Source organism: Aptenodytes forsteri, unplaced genomic scaffold, assembly GCF_000699145.1.
Source record: "Aptenodytes forsteri isolate BGI_AS27 unplaced genomic scaffold, ASM69914v1 Scaffold86, whole genome shotgun sequence".
In the NCBI taxonomy this organism is placed as follows: Eukaryota; Metazoa; Chordata; class Aves; order Sphenisciformes; family Spheniscidae; genus Aptenodytes; species Aptenodytes forsteri.
The window spans coordinates 198,857-212,458 of record NW_008795715.1 but is presented as its reverse complement, the minus strand read 5'-3'; the positions used below and the strand labels follow the sequence as shown (position 1 = coordinate 212,458).

Sequence of the window (13,602 nt, the reverse complement as noted above, 5' to 3'; positions counted from 1 at the left end):
ATGTTTTATAGAGCTAAAAAACATAACATGCATATTAGCACTACAGCACATCATATTACTTAACAGCTGTATTTGGAGTGGCAAGTGTCCCACTTCCATATGTAACAAATATGTCTGCCACTAGTAGTAAAGATTCTGACATCAGTAAGTACCAAAAAAAGTTCAAAATATGTTTAGAAATTGTGAAAGCTCATACATGGCAATAACTTATTAGATGCACTTTCATAAAAGACAGCTCAGAAATGCAACAAACTGTATTTTCAATTGCCAGCACTGAAAATTGAACCCGGTTGAGCCTTGTGAACATGCAGAAATCATTCTGATTTCAAAGGGAGTTAGTAAAATTTGAGTATAACAAAATAGTAGATACTACTTGAAAACTCATATAATTCTCTATAGTGCCAAGTCCAGTGGAGTAAATGAGTCTGTATACACCGAGTCAACAACACTTACTTTTTCCCCCCCAGTGTCATTCCTTTTTTTTTTTTTTTTTTTTTAAATATGTTGTATTTCAGCAGCTACTGAACTTTTCACACTCATTTCAGGGTCTCCTAAAACAGTCATTAAAACTGTACTCCTACCTTTATTTCACAAGTGCAACATGTAGCAATAACAATGTATAGTACTTACTTTTTCTAGTCAATGTCTTTTCTCCCTTAAAAACCAGAATCTATACATGTTAAAAAAAAAATTTTTTTTTTAAAAAAAAAAAAAAGAGACACTTTGAGGTAGAGATTAATCATGCAGCAAAAGATTAATTCCCAGCTGCTTGGCAACCATCTGGACATTCTACTGGTTAAAACACTAGTTTGAATTGCTAACCTACCTCTTTGATCTTTCTCAATGTCTCCAGCACATATGTGCAATAATTAAAGACATAGTTCACAAACTATTGCAAAAAAAATAAATAACTGTACATGTACATATATATCTCCACGACCAGACCAATTAGTATCAGGAATTATAAATCACAAGTCAGTTTATGAAAACATGTCTCATCCTGACATACACTGTATGTCTCACACCAGTCTAGCAATAAAATAAGGTTTGGGTTTTATTACATTACATTCTGAAGAGTTATCAAAGCAAGACAGGATGTGATTTCCTCACACGGAAGACAATGGACAACTTGCATATGTTCTTAGGAACAGGACATTAATCAGCCAGGAATCATGTTAACAGAAGTCAAGATTGCTGCGTTTTTAAACATGAACTAACAGATTACTATTCAGAATGATTACTTGGTGGTGAGAATCAGTTTACAACTGAATTCTCAATATAAATCAGACACTGCATTCAAAATAGACATCAGGTTTGTGGATAAAGAAGAAAATTCAAATGAACCACAGAATATTAAAGGTCACAATACACACTGCTTGGAATAATTTTAAGGGGAATAAAACAGTATCTTCAGAACCAAGTTGTCACAAGAAAAAAAGTTATGGAAAAGTGAAAAATCAAGATAAAAGCAATAATTATGCCTTATCTGCCTTTTTGCATTTTCTTGCCCCTTCTTATGGGCCACACTTGTGTGAACATAATTCAACATGCATTCCTACATTTTAACAGGAATATTCACCAGAATTAAAAACCTAAAGAATTTTTACCCCTTGGAAAACAGCAAGAAGTTTATGAGCAGAAGTATGACTTGGACAGTTCTGGATGAACAGGACGACAAAAGAAGGGGAACAGTAACGGAAGACAAATGGATGTGAAGAACAGAGGGATCAGAAGAAAAAAAAATTCCAACACACAAAGCTCCAGTCATTGTAAGATTCAAGTTTTGGGCCCACCTACAGATGTCTTTGCATCTGAAATGCTTTCAGAAAGTCCATCAAAACACTCTCCTCCTATTATTAGTAAATACCTCTGAGCTTAAAAAGCCTAAACAGGATCACCAGTCCCATGACATATCTCTTGCCAGATAAGTGAGAAGCACAGTAAATCTGCTGCTTTCAACACCTTAAATTCAGAACACTTTTAGCCAGACTGAGACTTAACTATAACACCATCATGGCAGCATGCTGGTTTTACCTTAATGTAAATATATCACTAGATCCCAACACTTTTGGTGCAGTAAAACTATATATGTAGCTTGATGATCTTTATAAACAAAATTTGTGTCATGCAACAAATGGGCGTGCTCATTCATTAAAAAAAGGAGAAAAACATAAATAAAGATTATGAAGATAAAGGTTCTAAATAGCTTTTTTAAAAAAGGCTGCATCTTAAAGATATAATTCTTGAATACATAAAAAAAACCCTCTCTCCCTTTTCATCTTACTTTCGGTCTTCAATCCATGAAAATGCATTTTCAGGGGATAAAGATGTCTTTTTCCCCATTCTCTACTCTCTAAGTTATCTTTCCCTACCCAGCTCATCTCTCCTTTTCCCTGGGCATGTATTCTTTCTTCCTCAGTCCTCATTCCACATGATAAATTGGTGGAAATTATCCTGCAGGTATTCTGTATCCTCTTGAAAATTCACCCATTGCCTTCCCCAGAACTGCTCCTCCCTCCAGTTGCACTGCACTAACTACTACTCCAGCTGACTGTAGGAAAGACAACCGTTTCTGCCGGACTGCTTTAGTATACAGTAAGCTGGAAAAGCACCCATGCTCCAGTGTCCAAAGACTGTCACTGGATTTCCAAAAGTCAAAACAGAAAAGTGACAGGAGCACAGTGATAAAGTCAACAAAAACATTGGAAACACTCGACGTTCTCAGTTAACCCAGACAGATGAAGCTTCATAACACAGTTATTGCACAAAGCATCGAGCTTGCCAGTTTGCCTAGAAAAAGTGATTTAAGAGTTGGTATATAGCTCAGTACAAATTTACTCCTGATGTTAATTACAACCTTCATTTTAAAAGAATAAAAAAAGAAAATTATTTCCAATATTCTTGCCTCAAATTTGTTTAGGTTTCATTTGCTGAGTCTAGATAAGTATCTTTGCTTACAGAAATAAAACAGAAGGAAATTGAGAAAAATGCTAAGAAAAATTAAGACTGACAAAATGAAAAATTAAGAAACAGAACTTCTTTAAAGAAACACCAAAACTTCTTTAAAGGATACATCAGATAAACTAGTTGTTTGAGAAAGGTTAACAAAACATCATATTTCATTGACATAGCTAAATTTGTTTTTTAATTCCAGAAGAATCTCAAACCCTTATCTTAGCAGCGGTATCCATTCTGTTTTTCTGAAAAATCAGAAATAAGAACTTTTTCTTTCCCCCCTCCTCTGCTGTGTGGAGTATTGGGTGGCACTCAGGATGACCAAAGGTGAAGTTCAAAGGGAGGCTTTTTCCTATTTATCAAGATAAGCCAGTCATACCATTTGTTCTGTTTTGCCGTACTGCTGAAAACTGATATATTCCTGTTTTGTTGCATCTTCCTTGGTCGATCGCATGATTTTTTGGTAATGACAGTTTCCCAAGTGGTTTAATCCATGTCAGAAGTATTTGGGGAAAATCTGACTAAAAACCACTGCCTGATGATACTCACATTTTAATAAATCTGTGATGTGGTTATCATTGCAAATGGCCATGTGTTTAGCGTTAGAGTCAAAACAGGTGCAGGATTGGTTTATGAACAAAGGTCTAAAGGTTAAAAGCAAAAAACCACAGTTATCCTATTTTATGTTCTCCCGTTCTACTACAAAGAGGTTGAAAACAGTTAAAGGTTTACCAAACCTCTTTTGTACAGCACTATTTTTCTGTTAATACATTTACATTCTATAAATGAAAAGGCTTTATTCTTAATTGAGCTTCACAAACAAAATAAGACAAAAACACATTTAAGTCTTCTACTTAATAGCACACACATGGTGATTGTGAAATACTGTCTATAACCTTTCCAGTTTAAACTAGCCCACAGTCGAGTACCATTAGCAAAAAGTACTGGATTTTTACTGTGTGGTTTAGAGGATTTTTCCACTGAACCAGCAAAGTATTCGCTGAGTATTTTATGCAGCTACTTGGCACGCATTCCTGTTTATTTAATTTGAAAATATTATTTAAATGACAACATTGTGCTTTCAATTTATTTATTTTTTTGGTCTATTTTCACATCTTATGAAACCTTGCCTTGCCTCATCCTGAGGCAATGGTGGTTTGAATATTGTCAATACAAAAGAACAGTCAATATTAGACCAGAGCAGAGAAAGTGAAAGGCACATGTATTGTGCAACTGCCATATCAGGCTGCTTGTTTAAGCATCAAATTAGACTGCCAGCTATCAACATAAAGCAGGCTTTCATATCCATTACTTTATTAACAATAGAAGTATCTGCAAGCCAAATTTACCCTCCCCTGTATCTCAGTTAAAGATGTCTTCTGAAGTGTCCTTGAAAGTAACTTTAGGACAGTTCTAACTCATAAGCGTCCTTACGACGTACCATGTAAAAGGAAGGACGATTTCACGGTTTGCAGATGATGCCCCTTCCTTTCCAACTCGTACATATTTGGAGTCTTATGTAGGTCTAAGTACTTGTGGATAGCTAGGGAACTGTGTGCATATGCCTCAATTTTCCAAGAGCATATGGCTGAAAACAGAAATTTGAAGGGCAAAGAGAGAAGAGTGTTGGGTTTTTGGTGGGTTTTTTTTTTTTTTAATTGTTTTCCTAAAGTATGTTGAATTTCCTTTCCTGAAGTCTGGCCCACCAGATCATTGATTCACTGACTTTCCAAAAAAAATATGTAATGGCTTACATGGTTTCAGAAGAATCTGAAATATCTGTGTGCTAAACATAGTATATTTGAGTTTTGTCTCATGACTGATGTTTTAAATAAACTGAGATTACGACAAAAATATCATAGGCATACAACTTCCTTAAACTATGAAAAAGGTAAAAATGACCACAAAACTTTACTTTTGTACATGCTCAAAACAAAATAACATGGTATGAGAGAATTAGATAGGCAAGCTTTGACAGTAATCTCACCAATTAACAATGTTCAAAAGAAATAATACAAAAACCCGTATGAATAAAAAGAGGATTGGAGCTAGATGAGGCAAATATAGAAATAATGTAGGTCCTAATAGAAATAAGGTCTAGAGCTGCAGATTTTTAAAGGTATATAGAAAGTAAACAAAAATCCTCACTAAATCAGAGGTTCCATTGCTTCTGTTAAAAAGTAGTTTGGAAAATTCCTAGAATTCAAACTCTTCTACACTAAAACTGTTCTTCACTAAAAATTCCTTCAAAGGAACAGTAAACATGTTCAGAAAGTCTTTTTTAATCCCTAAGCAATTGCAAAATACATTATCTATTTAATGAAAAGCCCTGTCACTTCAGCAAAAATTGTCTTACATGAGATTTTCTGCTATAACAAACTGCTTTGTGAGTACCCAATTTCCAAAGAAAATGCCCTTACTAATTTCGGTGTAATTTTCTTTTTCTAAAAAGACTAAAAAGAATCTTACCTCTTTTTCATGCATTCGAAATAGCAGCTGTTCATCACAAAAAGTGCTACTTTTTCCTAGGCCGATTTTGGGTGTCATCTATTGAATGAGAAAAAGTTCAAACCAACTTATTAAGTTCAAAGCAGTAACTCCAAGTAAAATCAATCCTAACCAGAAACGAAAAATATTAAGCAAGTTTGTTCGCCCTTATAAAATATCAAGGGAATAAAAATACCTACTAAAGACACTGGCATCGGTTTTTCCCGCAAATATCTTGGATTTTCTAACTGAAAAACAAGTTAGAGAAAAAGTAATCATGTCAGCAATGTCTTATTATTTCTTACAAACAGTAAGTATCATCTCCAAATATTCAAAAAAGTTTGCAATGACAACTTTGCGTGCATACTTTGAGAGGTAATCTGTATCAGTGAGGGTATACTTAACACAGTAACTACATCACTCAAAAGAACAACAATAGAACAGATTTAAGCATGCCTTCAGACGTACACACGAGTTCAAGAACTGCTTTCCACTAGAAAATTTGATTATTAATCTGCGAATCATCAAAACAGTACTGTCTCTAGATACACAGCTGTAACCTAGAAGTAACACACAGATTAATCTTCCTGTGCATAATTCTTTCTCCTTTACAACATTTCAATGATCCTTAAGAAAAGCACTTAGCAGAATGCAAAGGTCCAATAACATACTGCCATCTTTTACAAGTTACAGAAATAGAAAATCTTCCTAAGAGATCATTTTGTTGGACATGACCTACTCAGCAAGTTCTAAAATCTTAGTGTTTCCTAATGCAAATGGATCAAAAATTGCACTTTTCTTTCCAAACCCTTGTGGTTGTATAAATTCCATCAATGCATGTTTTAAAAGAATTTGGCAGCTAAATACATAGCTTATACGAAAGATTTCCAACTTTATTGGATAAACTGTCATTTAAATCAGTGTAAAGCTAGAATAAATTTACAGATTACAATGATTTTAATCTAGTGTTTTCGAAAAACTACAGCTGAGTGCATTGAAACTATATCCACATATGTAAGTCATAGAGACAAAACATAAGGAAATAATTCATTAACAGTACTGTATAATTAAAGCAGCTCTTTCAATCACTATTTTTAAGAACTGAATATAAAACATTGTTCACAACCCACTTCCTCTATCAGACAGCTATCTTTTTAATTTTCTCAGACGATGAGGCTCAAACATCACATCACAGAGAACGCCTAACACCCCAGAAAAGCTTTCAAGGGTATAATCTTGTAAAATGTGGCAGTGAGATTTGGAATACGAATGTGATTACAATACACATCTTACAACATTTAGACTTCCCACCCTCCCCCAAAAAGATTAAATTGATCTATAAGGCATGGCAAATATATCAAATGCTTGCACTTTCTACAGTATTATTAAATAAATTTGTGTGTTGAATTTATCAGTGAAAAAGAGACTTAATCCCTCCGAAATTTCAATTTGATGTAGTATTATTCATTTCCTGTCCTAAAAGGTTATGTAGGATTTCTATATGCTGTTGAAGAGTCGTCATATTTCACCCAGAAGTAGTTGTAGATATTAGCAGGTTTAACACATACATTCAATGTCAATGAATAGTATTATCTAATATTTTAATACCATAGCTGAAAGTATATAAAAACAATAATTTAACAAATAACCTATTTCTCTTTATTGTCAATGAGTTTACTAAAACAGATACACTAAACTTTCTTTCATGTAAAGCATCCTGGGTTGTTTTTATTTCAGGATTTTTTTGGTGTCTTTTTTTTTTAAAATATGCCACAATGATTGGCATGCAAAAAACATGGGTAGACATTAGTGAATAAAGGAATCCCATATGCACCTACTGCAAAAAAAAATTATTAATTTTGGACAAAGAAGAGGAGATTGGTGAGGAGAAGAATACAGGAGTGAGAACATCATGGGGCATTAACTACAGAAGACAGATAACAGGGGCTGGGGGCGGGGGGGAGAGCGAGACAGAAATATAAAGTACAGAAATTCTAAACCAGGAAAATTTAGGAAGATTTTCTTTGTCCTACACATTTGTACCTGCAAAAGTATTTTCTCTCTAAAACTCTCTAATTTCACTAGTATTATACTCTTCCTTCTAGCTCATTTTGCCTACTTCCCCATCCATCCCATATGCCTAATCATCACCTGTACAGGTACCCAGGACTGAAGGTGGCTTGCCAAAAGTTCAAGGTAGATCCCTGACCTGGCTCCTCAGAAACCTGAGCGGCAGATAACATCAAAAGCCTTCACCAATACCTAGTGGAATTTTGAGAAGGCTAAGGCTGCAGAACCAAATTTCAAAGGCTTAATTATTTTCCAAAAGCTCGCGCTCTCATGCAAAATTAATACAATCACCCTTTACTTTTGCTTTTTTAAAGCTAAAAAATATTCTAAATATTTAAAATTAATTCAGATACTTTATCTGACCATGAAATTAAGCTGTTTACAGTCTTCATTTCAAAACCAATCCAAAAAGCTAAGGTATATCCTACTTGTTTATGAGAAAGAAGGAAAATGTCTCTAATACTTTGAATGGCCTAAGTCTTGCATTTTTTGATTTTGTAACAGCAGCCATATGTGCTTTGAAGTTAAATGTTCCCACTTTGTTACTTGTTGCGGATTATATCCACTTAAACTGATCTGTAAACATTTAATGTCTCAACATTCATTCTTTTCATGCTGGTCTTCTGCAAAACTTCTTGTTCTCAAAATTACACCACATTAAAGAGGGAATATCACAATAAAGAATGCCCAAAAAAGAAAAAAGCTTGTATTTATGAGAAACATGCAAATTTAAAAATAATAAGCAAAAGGTCAAAGACAAACCAAAATACATATGTATGAAACTGAAGGACTGCCGTAAGGAGAACAGTACATGCTTTTTTAAGAGTATGAACCAAATAAATGTCATCATGAAAGACATCTTTATTTGAACTAGAACTGAACTCTAATTTGTAAATACCACTTCTTAACAAAAATGGCATTTTGAATTTCTTTGTAGAAAAGATTTTGGATTCTCCTGTTCTATTAGGCAGTCAAACAGACAACAAACCATGTTTCAATTTGTGAGGACTGGCACAGTCGCCTTCTAGCACTTGAGTCCTTGTAAACCAGAGTTGGGAAGGCTTTGGATGGCCAGATCCCTATTAAGAGATTCCTATTACTTAACAGAAATAATCTACTTTATGAAAATATACTTCTTCTCCTAAGCTGAAAAATGTATGGCAGAAATCTGCATAAAGACAGATTCCAAAACTGAATTTGAAGTAAGTTAGCCATAATTTTTAACTTTAGTATTTTCAATTTCTATATAAAGCGGTAAAACCAAACATTTTTGAAGTATACAATTTTAAAGCTACCAATGCAAGCCATGAGTGAAGCACTGATATAAGTAAACTGAGCTGAAATGGTTTCCCCCAAAAGCAAGGACAGTGCAGAAAAAGCACAACTTTGAGCACTAAGTACTTCCACAAGACTCATCCTCAGGACATCAACTACATTTCACCCCTCAGGATGAAAACAGCGTACAGGCTCTGTATCTGTCATAGTCCAGAAACTTATACCAAAGCTTCTGCTCTTTTGACACAGTAAATACCATGATGACAACAACATTTATGTTATGTTTTCATTCTACCCCTTCCGAAGTCACATTTCATTCTTTGGAAGGCATTTACCAAGGTATACTGATCTTCAATAATGCACAACTGTAGCTTATTACAGTTCAGTAACAGAGTCAGAAGGTATGTTGTATATATTAAGATTCGGGGCCGGGGGGGGAACAACCCACACACATTTGGATCAGCAAGCTTGTTGCACATTCCCCCTTAAGCTTCTTCAAAGACAAAATGTGATTGTTTTCAAAACAAGGATGGAAAACACACACATGAAAGAGTTAAGAACACTTAAGATTTTGAAATGGTAAACAGCTAAACTGAACCTTGCCCTAAGTTCTTACTTTAATCTAACAAACCCAGCCAGCCAGCATGTTCCCTACAGAAATAACTGCTGAGTAGCTTCAGGAAATTTGAGTAAGGACATTCTTATCTAACATCATAATTTGTAGGGAAGTTCACTTTAATGCTGCTTCTGCAGTCTTAGTGGAAGGACATTAAAGCACATGAAGATTGTTTGTCAGCATGGAAGTTGCATTTATTTTTTGAAGTCACAACACCACTTGGAGTTCACTGTGGGAAAGTTTTTACAGCATTGCTGCCCTCCAACACCACAACATATACAGTAGGTATGTTTATAGTAAGCAGACAGACTAAGAAACCAAACAAAAGATAATCAAATGGTTTGTACAGAAATGGTTGAGCTTAACTAGACTGGAAAGACAGGCAGATGTGAGCCAAGTACACAAAACAGGCATAACATACACTGTTGCTGTAGCCACCCAAGAATTCTCTACGCTTGCCTCTACTTTAACCCAGTGTTATATATAATCTCTCCAAGAAAGGAGAACGTAATGCAAGCCACTGACCACGGAATTTCTTTGGTCTAAGTCCTCTTAAACCTTTATTAGGCAATAACACTTCCCATGATAAATTCTTCTGGGCAAGACCTGAGTGTCCAGGTTCTTTGTACTGAAGATCCCACATCACTTCTGGTAAAAGCTAGAGTTAATTCTTGTCCTGGCTGAATTCCAGTGATGAAAAATTATGTTCTGCCTGATTAAAAAACCCTTTGCTATTTCCCCAGAGTACAATCTCTTTGTATGCTTTCTACCTAAAATGAAGTGCTGAATTTCCTGGGACGTTGAAAAGAGTTGCTTTGTCACACCTAAAATTGGCTACAATTCAGTGACAAATGAAACTGTATCAGAAGCATCATGAAAAAAATATATATAGGCAAGTCAGGTAAGAAAATGCAGTGGTTTAATTCATTGTTGTTCCTTTACGTAACTTAAATTTTATATCCAAAAATTATGTTTGTCTACAATCTAAAAAGCTTAGCAACTACAAGAGGAAAAATTAAGAAAAAAAAGCAAATTTAATTCCATTATCCAGCAAGCTTCTTTTCCTGACACTACATATATTTCACAATATTTAATTATTTTGAGACATAACTAAAGGGAAGGTAAGGATGTTCCATTTATGAAACGTACTAAGTTTGCAACAACATGTAGAAGTTTATTGACAGCTGTTAATAAAATAAGATAGAATATAATAAAAATCCCTCAGCTAAAATAGCTAAAGAATGACAAAGAAAGTTCAAAGTAACAACATGACCAAAGATTACTTGCATTTGTCTAAAGTCCTGGCTCTGCAACTTTTCCCTTCAAACAGCAATACAAAAGGATTTCTTCTTTTCTACATTGCAAATGCAACTTCAAGGCATGAACACTTAATAAAGGATAGTCCCCACATCACTTTAGATAAGAGTCAGTAAGTGCTAAGAAAAACACATTTTTATAATGTATTTAAAATTACCTTATATTAGTATTCCCTGTATGAAAGGCAAATTTATTACAATCAAAACTCAACTTTTTTAAACATTTACCCATGCATGACTAGAATCTAAAGAACTTGAACGATAAAATATTTGATAGAGGATAAGCAACAATATTAGCAAAGTAATGCAACAGTCTTACTTCTCGTGTAGAAAATGTTATTACTACTAATAACAAATATATCTGAAGCCTACATATTACAGTCTGTTAAGCTTTGACCTCTCTGCTTAGTAGAGAAACCATAAAATTATTTCTCAAAACTTTTCACAAAATTTTTAATAATAATAATAAAAAAATCTCAGCCACTGATGTAAGCATATCGTGAAAAGTGAAAACACATTCAGTATGTGACCTTAAAAATACACGACCTTTGAAGAAGAGGAAATTTAGAATATATCAAAGAAGTAGAAGCACAAAAAATAAGGGTAAAAATAAATTAATAGTTTATAACTGGACATTATAATCCAGACAAGCCTATACTGAAACAGCAAAGGCTTAGCAGCAACTCACAGCTGGAAGATGCTAAGCTTTTCTCACCTTTATGTAGAGCACCTATCTAGATATTTGCAGATTCTTGAATAAAAGCATATTCTCCATATATACTTGCTTGAAATAAGAATAGCTTCCTAAAATTTCTAGGGTTCTTACTGAGAAAAATCCTTGTATAAGGACTTGTCCAAAATTCCCAGGATCGGCTCTGTCCTCATCATTGCAAGAAAAATGTATAGAAGCACACGTTCTTTGCCAGTCTAGCAACCCTGATTCACCGTTTATTCCTTGACACACAAGTAAAACTCAAAGAAAAAAAAAACCCAAGGAAACTTTGAAAAGCTTTATAAAAACAACTGTTCTTTATATTAGGCAGTTCAAAGTGAAAGCCATTCTGGATTTCCTTTCCTAACTTTCCCCCACTACTGAAGTATTCTTTTGGGTCAAGGGTCTTCTGTATCTGAGGTGGGATCGCTTGTAAACTAAGTTTCTCAAACGGTCTGCAAATGTGACTAGCAATTAAAAGATAACTAGATGCTCCTATGGCAATGTAAATGCTTACAAATAATAGCAGTCACATCTTGCACTCAAACCTTACAGATTCTGTAGTGCTGCCATCATTTAGTAAGCATTTTTTTTTTTATTTTTCATAATTACATATTCTTCTTTAAGTAGGAAACTCAACTTAAACCTTCCTGACCCTTTAAGAACCCATTGGAGGCCGTGATCCATAGCAGGGAAACACTGTTCAACAGCAACCACCTACAGCCCTCTCTTTTACAACCTCAAATCCTCTTTGTCAGGTAACTCCCAACAAGTCTTATCAGGCAATCAAAGTCTCTCGCTAGCGACTTGTTTAATTACCATCCCTGGAGAGGAGACTTGAAAAACTGATTTATGTGTCACGGTAGCCAATTTGTTATCCAAGAGAGCTCCCATATCAGTGGAGGATCATCATAGTTTAATAACCATCCATTATCAACACAACGTGATTGCAAACTGGAATTTCAATTAGAAAAAGAAATAAAAAACAAATAAAATTAAGGAGATAAGCAAGCAGGCAGATCAACACTGATATAAAAATGCTGGATACAAAGAGATTCTTTGTCAGCATCAATTGGAACAATTTGTAAAATGGCCATGAGCAAGTTTTCCCCTTAAAGCAGCTTTAAAAGCTCAAGGTATTACAACTATGTGTTCATATAATCCAAGTATTTATACAGGCCAAATATCCAAAATCTGCAAGTGACTGCTTGCACGTTTGTTTCAGACACCTGCATAGTGCTTTCGCAAACTGGAGTTGACTGCTATTGAAAACCTTTCTGGAGATCCACTCTCCCCACTTTACAAAACTACAATTCCTGAAAAATACATTCGTCTAAGTCTGGAAGCGCTAGAAATTAATCTTGCGTTACTCTACAAAAGGCAAGGAGCTCCAAGGAGCAATACCATGCACCCAGACTAACATTTTCATTAATCTCCACCTTCAGGTTGGAGAAAGCAGTCAGGCAGCTCTTGGATTGTCTCAGGGCCAAGACTTCCTTCCCCCTCAGAAGTAAAGCAAGGAAGCAGTTTGCATTTAGAATGCTAACAGGCACCAAAACAGCAAGAGAAACATCAAGAAGGACACAAAAAAGTTAACATTTTCTCATCAAGAAGGACACAAAAAAGTTAACATTCTCGCTTATCATTTATGTTTTTACTGAAGAGAACTTAGCCATCAATGCAAAACATTGAGTATAGTAGGCAAGATTTTTAAATCCTGTCATATCCCTCTGGACTGACAATAATGTAGGAAGAATAAGGATTATTTGGTAACTGATTAAAATGACAACATGAAAATACATGACTATTTAAAAAAAAAAAAAAAGCTGAAGTATTTCATTAGAAACTAGCTCTCATCCCTCCTAAATTCAGCTGCCCTCTCTCCAAACACACCTGAGTGAGCTTTCAACCTGTGAGAATAAGCAGAAAATGAGAAAGGAAAACAAAAGAAAAAACCTCTTTATTAAAAGTGATCTGAATAAAATTAAACTCTTATGAGGTTTTTAATCCTAATCAAACAGGTTAAAGATTTGGTGGTACAGGGGAAAGGGTTTAAAAAAAGACAGAACACCACAACAGAAAAAATAAAGTGGAATATAGCTACAGAGAGAAGGAACTTCACTATGACCTCAGAATTGTCGTGGACTAATACCACAGAAAATACAACCGCA

The 13,602-nt window shown here is 34.7% G+C and overlaps 1 protein-coding gene across 1 annotated transcript in view; it reads right to left on the bottom strand.

Moving 5' to 3' along the window:
- Positions 1–13,602, bottom strand: part of CEP112 (centrosomal protein 112) — a 171,100-nt gene that overhangs the window by 144,646 nt on the left and 12,852 nt on the right. Inside the window, exons 6-7 of the mRNA XM_009283475.2 lie at positions 5,643–5,690; positions 5,425–5,502 (exon numbers count right to left, since the gene is read on the bottom strand). Of these exons, the coding sequence (XP_009281750.1) occupies positions 5,425–5,502; positions 5,643–5,690 (126 nt within the window). The remainder of the gene's footprint in view (positions 1–5,424; positions 5,503–5,642; positions 5,691–13,602) is intronic.